Here is a 15,253-nt window from a genome sequence, read left to right as displayed (position 1 = left end):
TATTTGATCCTATAAAGGGGTTCCAGAGACAAGATATTCTATCATTTGGACCATTTGTATGTCTTTTAATGAGGCTATATTTGGGGATACATTTTAAAACAACTTGCTCATTCAAGACATATTAACAAAACTCGTGATAGCATAAAACCTAACATTTCTATATAGCCAATCAATCGAAAACGTTTTTTTGCCCACCAGCACCATGCTGCCTCAATCTACCAGATGTTTATTTTCCAGGTTGATGCAGCGTGCAAGCAATATGCAGTAGCTAACAGTTTGGCTAATGTAAGTTACTGAATATGGTTAGCTGGGATTTCATTTGATTATGGGCTGTGCTGTGCCTGACTGTGCTAGAAGTCGAACTATGTGTGTGTGTGTGTGTGTGTGTGTGTGTGTGTGTCGCTCAGTGACGCAGCGCACTAACGATCCCAATCGTGCCACAACGTATTGAGTTCGACTCCCGGTGTTTGTTGTCTGATGTGATGTAAACAAGACGAAAGTCTTTCTCTGGTCTGCATCCCCTTAACAATTGTGTGTATTGAGCTGTACTGTATTGTACCCATTCTGCAATCTGTTCATAAAGTTTTCAATCAATCAATCAATCGACCTGCCTGTTACACGCCACTCTCTGTTGTTGTCATGTTTCCTATTCCGGTCCATCACATAACGCAGAAATCCCAAATAAATAACGTTAATCTTAGAACATGGCAAGCTAGTGGTGTGTCATTATAGTGTGCTGCCTGCAGAGTTGTTGAAGCAGCCAGCTAACGTCAATTAACTTAGCTAGCTAGCAAACTCTAACCAATGTCATCTGCTGCTAGCGAAGCCATTTATGGGATGTTTAATTTATCTTAACCCATTAGTTAACGTTATAACCTAGTGGCAGAATTGGAATATATTGCACGTTAAGTTTGACGTTAGCTATAAGCTAACATCTGGTTAGTCAACACTGACGTATTAACGTTAGCTTACATTAGTGAGCTAGCGTTGTTAGCATAGCAACTCTAACTAACGTTATTCAAAAGACAGACAGCGCCTTGTCCAATAATGAAATACAAATATTGTTTTTATTGTTACCTGGACTGCCCGTGTGAAAAACACTCCTGCATCGCATGCTAGTTTCTTAACGTTGAAATCCATTATAATAACTATCGATGCCTGCTTAATTCAAAGACTGCATCTGTGAGCGAGCTGCCAAGAGATGCTGCTGAGTGACGTCCCGCCGCTGCTCTTCTTCACTCACTGATGAAAGGACAACGAGGCCCCCTGGCGGTTATTTTGAAGAAGCACCCAACCTTCTTTATCTTGTAATGCGTATGCTGTCTGCGTCTATGACGGAATACATCCATTCAGTATTATACCTCCCAGCCACTGTGTAAAACGTGTGCAAAATATGATCATATCTGCCGGAAAAAAATATTCCTGATTTTTTTCTAAATATATGCTAGGCTATAGTATAGGAGAAAGTCTCTCTAATCAAATGCATGCTTTTACCAGGTAGACAACCACAAAATAAATAATGTAGCATGGAAAGTCACATGTTCTGTTTATGCTGGCATAGAAAAAATATTACACAAAATGTAATTATAGTCATACCTACTAACATAGATACACTAACATATATGTAGATATGTAGATACAAGATCAGCTACAGCAGTTTACCCCCCCCCCCCCCCCCTCTCTCACTGGCTTCCAGTGGACCTACACCCACCCAGCTTGATTGATTGATTGATTGATTTATTGATTGATTGATTGATTGATTGATTGATTGATTGATTGATTGATTGAAAATTGTATTAACAGATTGCAGAATGGGTACAGTACAGTACAGCTCAATACAAACAATTGTTAAGGGGATGCAGACCAAAGAAAGACTTTCGTCTTGTTTACATCAGGGTCCCCCATTTTCAATTCATCATAAGCTCAGCTACACGGTTACACCCACCCAGCTCACTGACTGTGACTCTGCACCCACTGGGAGAATCTTTGTGCGTAGGCAGGGGGGCTGACAGTGGAGAAGGCCCTGCCAGGGAAGCGCATCCTCTTCCAAAGATTCTCAAGCCTTTTCTTCCAACCATACACTGTGAAGATATCTATGATGCCCACAAAGTAACGGAGATCTGGCCCATCTATGACATGCACCGCATTTTGGAAGTTAGGCAGCAGCCTGCGATGGTAGGCATGGAATTCTTCCAATTCTAATTCAGTGCTGGTTGCTGCAGTGTGGCAGTTTATCTCCTGGAGGGGGATCCCATCACCAGAGTACTCTGTGACTGGCGGCTGGTCTGACCCACAGTCTGGAGTGTCTGGTGCCACCTGGGCTGAATTTTCCTCCAATAAGGGAATGGTGGGAGGGTCTTCCTCTGTGGGACTGTTGTCAACGTCAATGGACCTAGAGAAAATATATCAGACACAACATCATATCAGACATAACATCATATCAGACACAACATCATATCAGACATAACATATTATACATAACATCATATCAGACATAACATCATATCAGACATAACATCATATCAGACACAACATCATATCAGACATAACATCATATCAGAGACACAACATCATATCAGACACAACATCATATCAGACATAACATCATATAATCAGACACAATATCATATCAGACATAACATCATATCAAATCAGACATAACATCATATCAGACACAACATCATATCAGACATAACATCATATCAGACACAACATCATATCGGACATAACATCATATCAGACATAACATAATTTCAGACATATTATACATAACATCATATTATATCATATATAACATCATATCAGACATAACATCATATCAGACACAACATCATATCAGACATAACATAATTTCAGACATATTATACATAACATCATATTATATCAGACATAACATCATATCAGACATAACATCATATCAGACATAACATATTATACATAACATCATCAATCAGACATAACATCATTCAGACATAACATCAATCAGACATAACATCAATCAGACATAACATCAATCAGACATAACATCATATCAGACATAACATCATATCAGACATAACATATCAGACATAACATATCAGACATAACATATCAGACACAACATCGTATCAGACATAACATCATATAATCAGACACAACATCATATCAGACATAACATCAATCAGACATAACATCATATCAGACACAACATCATATCAGACATAACATCATGTCAGACATAACATCATATCAGACACAACATCATGTCAGACATAACATCATGTCAGACATAACATCATATCAGACATAACATCATGTCAGACATAACAGCAGAATATGTTCAAGAAGGACATTGAAGTGAAGCATATGACAAGTAGCTGCTATGGAACATACAATTATAGGAACAAGCAAAGGCATAGATTTACTAATAGACCAAATATGTCATGTTTTAACTCAGAGTCATGATCAACATATAACCGTAGCAATATAACCTACTTTGTGGTACGAATAATGAGGTTTGCAAAAGAACGTTTCCCGTCCAGCTCATCTTTGTGCAGAGGTTGCTGGGCCAGCAGGATACTGTAGTCCAGCACATTGAGTCCTTGGAGAAAAGTGCTGTCTATTTGCACCTGATCCACAAACCAGGATCCCTGGTGACCTGGCAACACAAGACATTACATAATATAATATTATCTCAGGGAACGTTTATATATATATTTTTTTTTATTGTATTTTTTTATTTACTTTTGTTCATTTATTTACTTTTATTCATTTATTTATCTTTGTTAGAGGCCTTGCACTGAATGTTTGTGCAGTTCTCTGTCACTTTCGAAAATACATTTGTATACAATGTTAGAGCAGTTAAACCATTGGAAAGGCATGATATTACTGTTTCACTGCAACTTGTTTATAAGATCCAGTAATGAGACACCAATTTATATTTCTCATATCAACACATAGCAATTGTTGTTTTGCACATAGCAACCATTGATTCTTCCAACATGGAGGAGAAACGAAAGGCCTCTATTGCACTTTTTATTTACCTCCAGATAAAACGGATACCAGGAAATGGCTGAATACGACTGAATAAAGCTACTTTATTTGTAGCTTCAGGGTGGATAAAAGCGAGGCATGTAGAGAGGGAAGCAGACTCTTACCCAGTGAGATGTGCTGTCCTTCAAAGTTGTTGTCCTTCAGCACTTTCACAATCTGGCTTCCTTCAGTGGTCGGGTTAGTCCACCTGCCCACATCACAGCCCTTGATGTCATATCTAGATTAAATGGAGCAAACATTGAGCACCCCCTGCAGTAGAAGACGTATTGGTGGTGGGTAAAATCGAATGGAATTCTGTGTCAAAAACATTGAAAGTCCACACTCTTTTTGCAGATTAGCTAAATGACTTATTTATGAAACCGCAGTAGCTGTCCCCAGGGGGACAAACTGCAAGCATTTGTGCACCTTCTACCTTTTTTACATAATCTCTAGATGACCAAATCGCCCCCTAACTATTATAAACCCACAATCAAGAGTGCAATTCTACAGACGATCACAACCACACACTAACATACCTAATATTGATCCTCTCATCAGGGTAAAACACACTCTGCATCACGATGAAGTACTTCTGTAAACAAGTGAAAGAGGGGGTAAAGCTGATGTTGGCAAGATTGACATTGAGATTTTATTATCAATTACACAAGGCAATTGGAATTTCGGGCACAAGACCGAAGAGGATGGAGGAGCTTCGTCGATGGCCTATGTTCCTTTGGGAATTTAAAGGCCTAAGTAAGTAAGTAAGTAATTGGAATTAGTATTTTCGCATATCCCTCCTAGATACACATACATTCATGTATTTAATCAGAGAAGTCAGAGCACATGGTCACCCGCTGTTTGGGTGGTCAGTGCCTTTCTCAAGGACACTTATAGTCAGAAATGGTTGGATAGATATTAATACCAGCCATTTATGTGATTATCTGTATTTATTAGAAAAATACCTTTATCTGATTTGGAATAACAATCCGATGGACACCTGGAATGTTAAAAGATATGTGTTATTAAAGATAATGTTATTAAATACTGTACTGTAAATATTTAGCTTTTGTTGGGTTAATTTCCACTAAAGCTGCTAGCTTACCTAGGAACCTCACCATCAGTGAATGGGGGTTTTTCTCCAAGTGGTCCACATACGCTTTGAGGTTGGACAGAAGAAAGGTCACCTCTCGCCTGCTTTGTGTCTTCAGGAAAAACCTCTTGTCATTCCTAGAGACAAGGACACAGAAAATAGATAAACTCACTCTGTGTGTGTGTGTGTGTGCGTGCGTGCGTGTGTGTGTGTGTGTGTGTGTGTGTGTGTGTGTGTGTGTGTGCGTGTGTGTGTGTGTGTGTGTGTGTGTGTGTGTGTGTGTGTGTGTGTGTGTGTGTGTGTGTGTGTGCAGGGCCGTAGCCAGGGTTTAGAAATTAGGTCCATTTACTTTTTTGGCCCAGACCAGCTCACTATAATCGGTCGGACACCACCCACTAGTACACCATCCTTGTGGTCCCCTTAAATATGCGTACCTACTGTACTATTCCCCCAACCCACTACAAAGCTGGGTATAAGTGCCATGGACCAGTGTACTCACTCGCTCTTGGCTGAATTTTGTTTTGGGTGGTGATGTAAAAACACCTGCATCATAGCAGGCTCAGGATGGGCAAAGTAGTCTATAGCCTGTTCATCCCTGTCTCTCTCCTCCACAACCTGGCTTGACTAGACATAAGGAGAGAGAGATGATTACAATTAACTGGTACATTCAGGTCCAGAATTGTTGGAATTCCCTGACAAAGATGTGCAAAAAGCTGTACAATTTAAACAATACCATACTGGTAATGAGCAAATAGTTGTTTATTCAATGAATGCATGGAGCTGTTCCATCGAATTTCATTTGATACTAACTACTCAGTTCATACAGATTTCAAGTATTCAAATATCAATGATGAATATTGCATACGGTTTACACAGTTAATAGATCACCTTCTTGTTTTATATTCATGTTCAGAGAGGAGTAATAGTTAGATCTTTGTATGTGATTTATATGGCAATTAAATCAATGGTGTGTTTGTTTGGGGAGTTTGACCTACAGTTAATGTGCCTACCACGTGAAGGTGCATGATCAATGGACAGCACAAAAACAATTTGTGTAGGTGGAGACTAGAGCTACCACAGATAGTAATAAGTTATTAAGAGTATAATCCATACCATATATATCATAATAGTTACCTTATTACCATACTTGGCTGAAAATAAACTTTGCTGCCTGTTGTGAATGTGTTTTTCCCTGTAGGCTAATACATAAGTAGGCATACATTTTTGCAGTTGAGCAAAAATTTGCAGTTGAGTAGGCTATATGTGCTGTGTTTTTATGTCTTCCATCGAGGACCACCTTGGAAATAAGTGTTTTAATGAATGCCTTTAGGTGATATCCTCAGGAATACAAATTGGTCAAGATAATTTGTTTTTATGATGTGTTTTTAATTTCCAAATAAATCTAATCAAATAAAAAAAAAAGCTGTTTTTGCAGTTGAGCTACAGGTGTTGTATATTATACAGCCTTTTCATGCATCTTTATCAAGGGAACCCTTATCCTATTGATTTTTAAAATAATATTATGATGATACGATATGGACCTAGTAGTTGGGTCATCTGTGGCACTTCGTTTCTCAATGGATTTGTCATCTAGGAGGGTTAATAAACTAAGAAACTAAACTAACTAAACTAAACTAACTAAACTAACTAACTAAAACTAAATTTAGGCGGGGAAAATTTGTGAGAGACCAAAATCCAAAATGGCTGCTGTGGAAATTAACTTTATAATGGTTTGACCTGAAATGATGCACAATACATGGTACCAACCTCTCAGTCATGTACCAGCCCCCTCTGAGTCATGTACCAGCCAGCCCCCTCTCAGTCATGTACCAGCCCCCTCTCAGTCATGTATACCAGCCCCCTCTCAGTCATGTACCAGCCGCCTCTCAGTCATGTATACCAGCCCCCTCTCAGTCATGTACCAGCCAGCCCCCTCTCAGTCATGTACCAGCCCCCTCTCAGTCATCTACCAGCCCCCTCTCAGTCATGTACCACAAGCAGCCCCCTCTCAGTCATGTACCACAGCCCCATCTGAGTCATGTACCAGCCCCCTCTCAGTCATGTACCACAGCCCCCTCTTAGTCATGTACCACAGCCCCATTTCAGTCATGTACCACAGCCCCATCTCAGTCATGTACCACAGCCCCATCTCAGTCATGTACCACAGCCCCATCTCAGTCATGTACCAGCCCCCTCTCAGTCATGTACCAGCCCCCTCTCAGTCATGTATACCAGCCCCCTCTCAGTCATGTACCAGCCCCCTCTCAGTCATGTACCACAGCCCCCTCTCAGTCATGTACCAGCCTCCTCTCAGTCATGTATACCAGCCCCCTCTCAGTCCTGTATACCAGCCCCCTCTCAGTCATGTACCAGCCCCCTCTCAGTCATGTACCAGCCCCCTCTCAGTCATGTACCACAGCCCCCTCTCAGTCATGTACCACAGCCCCATCTCAGTCTTGTACCAGCCCCCTCTCAGTCATGTACCAGCCTCCTCTCAGTCATGTATACCAGCCCCCTCTCAGTCCTGTATACCAGCCCCCTCTCAGTCATGTACCAGCCCCCTCTCAGTCATGTACCAGCCTCCTCTCAGTCATGTATACCAGCCCCCTCTCAGTCCTGTACCACAGCCCCCTCTCAGTCATGTACCACAGCCCCCTCTCAGTCATGTACCAGCCTCCTCTCAGTCATGTACCACAGCCCCATCTCAGTCATGTACCAGCCCCCCTCTCAGTCATGTACCTGCACGACTGGCAGGGGGGTGCTTAGTAACAGATGTGATTGGGCCAGCCCAGTGTCAGTCAGTACCAATGGGCTGCTGTCCCAGCCTAGTAGTGGGCCGGTCGTTGACCAATTTTTTTTTATTTATTTTTTTATAAATAGTTATTATTTTTATTTTTTTATTACAAATAGTTACCGAGGTCCAGACCTCGGTGACCTCATAGCTGGCTACGGCCATGTGTGTGTGTGTGTGTGTTTTGGAGGCTTATATTCACGTGAGAAAGAAGTCTGCCTTGCTCTTTGAGTTGCTGACAAACTGGAGGTAGAAGCCTTCTGAGGAGAGCGAGCTCTGGTACTCCTCCTCCGTCATCCCCAGGGAGCGCCTGAGGTTGGCAAACACTGGCCCTGCAAATGTCTTCATCTCAGAGGCCTACAACAACAACGCACATATTTACAGACTGATACGATTTCGCCTGTTAACCTGCTATGAGTCTCCTGGCCATTTTAGTTTTCGTTTTTGAGGACTGCATACTTTTTTTGCAAACCAAAACAACATACTTTATAGTGCTGTCAGGCGATTTAAAAAATGTATAATTAATTACAGGATTTGTAATTAATTAATTAATCTAATTAATCGCATTTTAATCACATAACCATTTTAGGCCTGATATTCTATATTCTATAATCATATTTCAAATTGCATGTGTCCGGATGGCAGAATTCAGTACTGTATACAAAACCTTCTGTTTAATCATCTTCCATTTATTCATTTGCTTAGATTTTTCAGGTCTGGTCAATTTTAGCATGGTGTTATTCACAGTCAAAGATTAAAAAAGAAAAAATTAATTGATATTCTTATTTGGTTCATTACAATTTACTCACGCCTAGTAACAGACACAGTATTTCTGACACTGGGAATACATTCCCTGAGATCCATAGATGTCCCTAGAATCAGATACCAAGAACATGCAAATGGACCATTTAAAAAAATAAAGTCTATAAATGTTTATTCTACGTTTTTTTTTTTTTTTATCCACTTTTTCTCCCATTTTCTATATTTTCTCCCATCCCAATTTCGTATCATCCAATTCAACCCTCCCCTGTCACGGACGCTGTTTCTTGCCTCCCACAAGCCGGCTGCAATGTGGACTAAGTCATACATAGCACAAGTCCCCTCCGGTACTTGAGGTAACAGCAGTCGCATCTTTTCACCTGCGCAGCTCGATCTCTCAGTGGCGAGGAGTAACGCGTGGGAGGCTCACGCTGCCCCCGACACTTCCTGATTCTACTGCGCAGGCGCACCAACCGACCTGTAGGAGTCGCTGTCCACAACGCCCGATCCCCACCCATCAGTTTCCCACCCCCTAATACGGCCAATGTGTATTAGTACGGACGACCAGCTAAACTGAAAGCAAATGTGGAGCGCTGGGCTCGAACTGACGAGCCCAGCGTCTCCAGCATTTCGTGGGGAGCGCCTTGCCCACTACGCCACGTAGCCGCCCTCGTTTATTCTACGTTCTTATGGAATAAATGAGATTTAAAAAAACATATATTTAATGTATTAAATAAAAAATTAAATTAAATTAATTTTGCGTTAATTTTCATAATGCGATTATTTGCTGTGTAATTAATTAATCTAATTAACGCAATAAACTGACAGCCCTAATACTTTATACTTATAGCACATGCATGAGCCTTGTCTCTTTTGAAAGATGACATTAATGATTCTGAAGTTTCTGATTCCAGAAAGAAATTCACTCTTAGTGCTAACGTAATAGAGTTACATAGGTCTGAACTTGAGTTGTAAAAAAACTTGTTACTCAAGTTTTTCTGTAGTAGTTAGTAGTCCAGAGGTAGTATTTCCCCAGAAGGTGGTATGGCTTACAAATCCAGACGGAGCCATAGCCTGAAGCCTTATGTAGTACATATCCAAATTTCATAAAGATCCATTCAGAAATGAGTGATTAGGAGTGATTTTGGTAAACTGTGTACAAAACTCAGTTTTCTCATAGACTTCAATTCATTTGGCTTCCTGTTAAAGAATTTAGTTGTTCACCTAGATCCCTGATTCACATATCCCCACATGGGGTATCATTGGAAGCCACACTCATTGGCTACAACGATCCACAATAATTTTCGAGATCGGATCTAGATTGACGGAACTACTGCAGCCTGAGTCGGGAGTGGTATTTTGCGCAATACTGTGTACTTTGCACAAGCCTCAAATACCGGCATGAAACTTGAGAACCGCTGAATGGATTTTGTCGCTATCGTCAGGCAACAAATAAGCCTTCAATTCGATGTATATATATTGTATTACAAAATATGCACACCTGAGCCTCTAGGGGTCGCCAAAGTGCCAGTTGCAAAAAGTCCGAAAAACGTCCCTGATATGGGCTGTTGCAGCTTAAGAAAAAGTTATTCTTGGATTAGGTCTCTCTCGATTAATGCAAAATGTGATCGCTGTGGTCTTAATGAATAAAGATGATTACAATTAGGTATCGATTTGTTTTCAAATATTTTCAACACGTCGTATCAATACATAATTTTTTTTAATTACAGGTGGTTCTACTCTGGTAGAACAGTTTTCACAAATATGTATTAGTATTTGGTTTTTCTTTTTTTTCATTACTCATTTGCAGGAGAACTAAAACATAGGAGATACAGGTACTTTTACATATTTGTGGATAGAATAAAATATTTGACTGGTGGTTCTGTGATTGCAAATATACTAAGAATCCCCTACTCCAGGACACACTATGAGGAATAACAGCTGATCATTTCAAAAGAAAGAAAGACTCACCTCATGAGTTTGAGTCTCCTCAGCTTCAAAATGCTCAGCGGTCAGTACATCCTTAATAAGAGAGTCAAAGTATTTAGTATGAGATTATGTCTCAAATATTTTCATGTTCATGGCTGAAAAATGTAGGTTTTCTCACCGGGGCTGGTGTGTCTATGCTGGTCTGGGTGGCAGCACGGAGGCCATCTTTCATCACTGCAGTGAGACTGTAGAACTCGTGCTCCTGGTTGATCTCAAAGACCCCCAGCATCCTCCACCGCTGTCTCAAATGCCACCAACGCCTCCGCCCGCTGGCCCCCGGTGCCCCTTGACCTTTCCTCTGTGCCATTTGTCACACCACTGTCCCTTGTAACCAGGCTGTGTTGTTGACAAAAAATATTAAAAACATCTTTTAAATCTTAAACTCAAAACAACAACAGCAACAACACTGGATGCTAGATTGCACTGATTATTAGCTACACCTTGAGCACACCTGTTTACAAAGATCTTAGTCAGCTGATCACCTTAATAAATAAACAGTTCACTTTTGTTAAAAGAAACAGTTTCTGAGGTAGTCATAGTATTCTCATGTCATGTATTTCCTGAATGGCACAATGCCATAAAGACAGCTCATTGACAGACCGCAGAAGTAATATTCCACTGCTCTACAGTAACTATTTTAATATGTTGTAAACAAATACAAATACTGCCGATAATGATAATTATGTAATATAATGTATATAATCATGTAAGGCTGAAATGAGGAAGTTCTACAAACACTGGTGCCAGTGCTTTTTGGATGGATTGAAATGACTCCCAGTTTGTGACAAACCAGATAGGCTTCTTAAACAAAGCAAACGATTACTTTAATTGAATGTAAAGCCTGGGAGCTTAAAGGAACACTCCAACATTTTGGGAAATACATTTATTTGCCATCTTTCCCAGAGTCAGAGAACACGATTGATATCAATCTCATCTCTGTGTGTCAGTTAAGGAGTTGTTGGAAGTTGAAGCTGGAACTAGGCTAGCTGTTCCCTCCTGCTTCCAGTCCTTGTCTGACTCTGGGGAAGATGGCAAATAAAAGTAGCTATTTCCCAAAATGTTGGAGTGTTCCTTTTACAGAGTGAATGGGAAAGGATAAACACCACACAGTTCCCACACATTTCCACAAAGTGCTTACCTGATTTCCTTGTTTACCTATTAGTCCTATAAGTCAGCCTTGTTCAGGAAAAGCCTATACGAATTACATCAGTGGGATGTCATTAGATACTCTATTAAAACAAATTGTACAAAATATGTATACAGTATAAGGAATAATTAAGACCAAAATATGAAACATAATCTTAGTTGTCTCCTACCTCTCTATTGCCGCATTCCAGACAGGTTAGGCAACATTCACCGGGCGTGTCAAGAGGAAAAAAGGTGTGTGCGTAATGGGCGTACCCTTATAACAATGAAACAGGAAACTTAGATGAACATAAGACAAACTGTTCAGCTAATTGATAAGTGAATAACAATGATCTCATTATAGAAACAACAGGGTTGGACAGTAACTGATTACATGTAACAAGATTACTGGTTACATAAAAATGGTCATCCTTTACAGTTACTGTAAAACAATAATCAGATTACAGTTATTTATAAAAGAGGTGATTACTTGTATTACTCAGAAAGATACTCAAATGTAAAAAGATATTTAAATGATAAGATTATAGATGCCAACATCTGGAAATAATGGTAAATAGAGCATATAAACTAGATGATGATAATAACAATATTCAGATTACAGCCTGTAAATTGGAAGAAACCCTTTGTTCTGTATCGTTAGTGGCTTAGCTTGGCATCGCCTTCTGCACTATCTCGCATACGTGCACGCGTACTGAATAAACCACAAATGTACCTCTAATACCAGTATTAGTCTGACCACACCCCTCATCAGCTTACCTTCATAAGCAGGTGTGTGGTCACCTGCTCTCCTCCTTCTCGCTTTCACCACAAGGAAGAGGTGCCTCGGTAGATCCCCACACTTGACACCATGATGGAAGAAATTGGATTAGGAACAGCTTGGGAAACAAGGATACGTTGACATCATATCTTTATTTTCTCTCTCACTATTTTCGAGAAAATACGGCGATATTGTCTTCGTACTGGAGTGTCTAGAAGATGATGATCATTCTACAAACCCTCCACCGGTTTTCGTATTGGGAGCACGCCGCTGCATGCTTCTCAACTGCAGTTCCTTGCTGTGTTTGTTGGGGTGAAACCTGTCAGGCCACAGCTGAACTGTCGGACATGCCGCTGTTGTGAGGAGCGGTGCGTTCCAGGTTGGGTGAGTAGTGTTTGCTGGCGGGCTCCACTTGTCTGTTAGTGCTATGGGGGCTACTTGACAAAGTTTATGGAAACCGGCCCCAGGCTAGGGTCCTTTGTTTAGCCGTCTAGGCGACAGAAGGCCTTGGTCTGGCGACCATTATAGTTTTAACTAGTGGGCCGCGACCATTGACACTGGTGATCCCTGTGTGTTCTGGACGAGTGGATTCTCTCTGTCACCGTGTTAAGACCCCATCTTTCATATCCAAATGAGAGTATTCCTTCACGAGGGGATATGTGCATGTAATGTGCGATAGCGGCAGATTCATGTTCAAAGTCAGCTATACAGGCCAGTTGGTACTGTGCTGATTCCGCCGGACGTGTTAATGTCACCGTTGTGAAGCGGTGTTGACGTCTTGTTTTCTCTTTTCTCTTAAAAAGTGAGGAGGGTTCAGAACGGCGGCCTGTCTGGGTGAGTGTTATGTCATTGTTTACATGTTCATAGCTTACGGTTAGCCGGTCGGTGGCCTGGCGCGGGGTAGCTTGGCTTCTCGCGCGCCGCCGGGAGCTCGCTCCTGATCGCGTGCGTCGTAGATCGGCGTCTCGCGAGCGGAAGCAATAGCACCCGAACGGTTGGAGCAGCCGTTAGCTTGATGCTATTCTGTTGAACGTGCTTTGATTTTTAACATGTTTTACACTCTTGACCACGACGTCATCCTTGACAGGGGATGTTCGTCAACCCTGCCTGAGCCTAGACGGGGATTGCGTCAACAAAGAGGACTGTAGCGACTGGTGGAGCGGCGACGCTGCCCGGATCGAACAACACGGGACGGCTGTGTTCTACGGTGGCTTGTGACTGCACTTCGCTGATCTGCGTTCCGGGCAGGTACGGGGTTGGCCAGACCTCATAAACACGTCTTCTGGTTTTACCTTGCTAAATGTATTGTGAATAACGGTGTTTTTTCCCAAAACGTGTGTTGTTGCAATGCATTTGGGATACGTTGCGGGTTGTGTGTGAGCTGTTTTTGTCACTGGCAGTTAGCTTCTCCGTGCAGGTCGTGATGTAATGATCTGGTTGTTGTGTGAGAAACATCATGGTGTTTATGTGTACCGTGTACTCACTACTAAGGCAACTAACCTATGAAGCTATGCTTGGTGACGAGTGAGTAAAAGAATGTTCTTTCTCAGACTGTAATGACAATGAACAGTGAGTTCACACATTAACAGGTTTTCCTGTTTTAACTGGCCGTATTGAGGGTAAAATAGGAGGATTGTGTTTCCCCCCCCGGTTCCCTGGGGACTTTATCACCTCCTATCAGACATGTTGTGCATTAATTGTGTCTTTTGTGTGGTAGGGATACGATGTAACTCTCAGCTTGATTGCTGAGGTTGTGCTAAATCTGCTGGAGAAACTTATTTCCTAAAGGGAAATTGGTTTGGTTGCTGTCATGTGTGCTTAGCAAGGCCTGTGGTCGATACTAATCAAGAATGATGTATTCTCTCATTGTGAAAAAAACGGCGTTCCTCTGTTGAGTGTTTTTGCCATTTTTTGTAGGTGATGATGGGTTGTGTGTGTCATGTGACCTACAACTGGGTTGTACTGGCCACAGAAGCACATGTGTATGTTGGACCGGGGTTCTTAGAGCCCTCTCTATTCTGTGTTTTTCCTTAGTAAAAATCAGATAGCAGGTTAGCTCGTGCGCTGTGTGGAGCTGTGAAACGCTTCATAGAGCTGACTATGACTGTGTCATATTCTCTTTTTGTCGTTACGTCGTATCATGGGTGTGGGGTCGTAAAGGGGTGAACTGGTAACCTTTCCTCTCCCCATTGTTCTGTCGGTCAGGGGTACACCCCCTGTCCTTCAAGGTTCCCGTCACGTGGCGGTTCGGCACGTTACGGGGGGGGGGGGGGGGGGGGGGGAGGGAGTTCCTGGTCCCACGGCCTGGTATATTGGGCGTGTGCACCGCAGGAATTCCCCCGCCATAGAGTACGTCACCGTGCGCGTCTCTGTTGGTAGGACTTCCGTGTGCTGTTCAGGTCCATGTGATGGATCTGTTTTCAGGGGGGGTGGTCAGGGCTCCTCCTCACCAAGCGCCTACTCAGGCCTTCTGTGAGTTCGGACTCCTTCTTCCATGTGAGGAAGCCTCCATCAGAGTACAGAGCCTTCCTCCTCAGATTGTCAAAGTGAGTGGACCCTCTAGAAGGGTCCTTTTCTATTGTATGTATATTCGATTCAATTCGTTTATTGAGTGTGTATGGGTTCGGTGCCTCTTCCCCGGAGGCCCTAAAACCAGTTTTTTACATGGCTCAAGGTGCAATATATTCTTTTCAATCTGTACAGCTCGCGT

The 15,253-nt window shown here is 41.9% G+C and overlaps 2 protein-coding genes across 7 annotated transcripts in view; both read right to left on the bottom strand.

The window, feature by feature from the left end:
* The window catches only part of sh3glb2a (SH3-domain GRB2-like endophilin B2a), a 74,435-nt gene extending 72,785 nt beyond the window's left edge, over positions 1 to 1,650 (bottom strand). For 3 of the 4 annotated variants that reach the window (XM_084334759.1, XM_084334761.1, XM_084334762.1), the window contains exon 1: positions 1,078 to 1,650. In XM_084334759.1, coding sequence (XP_084190885.1) covers positions 1,078 to 1,140 — 63 coding nt within the window. In that variant the 5' untranslated portion in view covers positions 1,141 to 1,650. Of the gene's footprint in view, positions 1 to 195; positions 497 to 1,077 lie in introns of those variants that run through there. The other variant, XM_084334760.1, reaches the window with a different exon arrangement.
* A 43-nt stretch (positions 1,651 to 1,693) lies between these two features.
* LOC311240524 (phosphatidylinositol 4-phosphate 5-kinase-like protein 1) lies at positions 1,694 to 11,991 on the bottom strand. Of its 3 annotated transcripts, XM_084329102.1 has the most exons (11): positions 11,957 to 11,991; positions 11,779 to 11,832; positions 10,759 to 10,976; positions 10,623 to 10,673; positions 8,095 to 8,249; positions 5,114 to 5,238; positions 4,974 to 5,008; positions 4,548 to 4,603; positions 4,137 to 4,249; positions 3,475 to 3,637; positions 1,694 to 2,392 (listed from the first exon to the last, which is right to left on the bottom strand). In XM_084329102.1, exons 3-11 carry the CDS (start codon positions 10,945 to 10,947, stop codon positions 1,951 to 1,953), a joined length of 1,329 nt encoding a protein of 442 aa, XP_084185228.1. In that variant the 5' UTR covers positions 10,948 to 10,976; positions 11,779 to 11,832; positions 11,957 to 11,991; the 3' UTR covers positions 1,694 to 1,950. The 3 variants fall into 3 exon arrangements, with proteins under 3 accessions (XP_084185228.1, XP_084185227.1, XP_084185229.1); XM_084329101.1 differs by lacking the exon at positions 11,957 to 11,991 and having other exon boundaries at positions 11,779 to 11,939; XM_084329103.1 differs by lacking the exon at positions 11,957 to 11,991 and having other exon boundaries at positions 11,796 to 11,923.
* Between the last annotated feature and the right edge of the window lie 3,262 nt (positions 11,992 to 15,253).

The sequence above is a fragment of the Notolepis coatsorum genome (assembly GCF_963971535.1).
Source record: "Notolepis coatsorum genome assembly, chromosome: 1".
In the NCBI taxonomy this organism is placed as follows: domain Eukaryota; kingdom Metazoa; phylum Chordata; class Actinopteri; order Aulopiformes; family Paralepididae; genus Notolepis; species Notolepis coatsorum.
The sequence above is the reverse complement of the archived record's forward strand: the minus strand, read 5'-3'. Positions and strand labels throughout refer to the sequence as shown.

Excerpts from the sequence above, each read along its gene's own strand:
- LOC311240524 (XM_084329102.1), bottom strand. The coding sequence starts at position 10,947 with ATGGCACAGAGGAAAGGTCAAGGGGCACCGGGGGCCAGCGGGCGGAGG. Across the intron at positions 4,604-4,973 it reads TTATTCCAAATCAGATAAAG|AAGTACTTCATCGTGATGCA; the intron begins GTATTTTTCTAA and ends ACTTGTTTACAG. Across the intron at positions 4,250-4,547 it reads GATGAGAGGATCAATATTAG|ATATGACATCAAGGGCTGTG; the intron begins GTATGTTAGTGT and ends CATTTAATCTAG.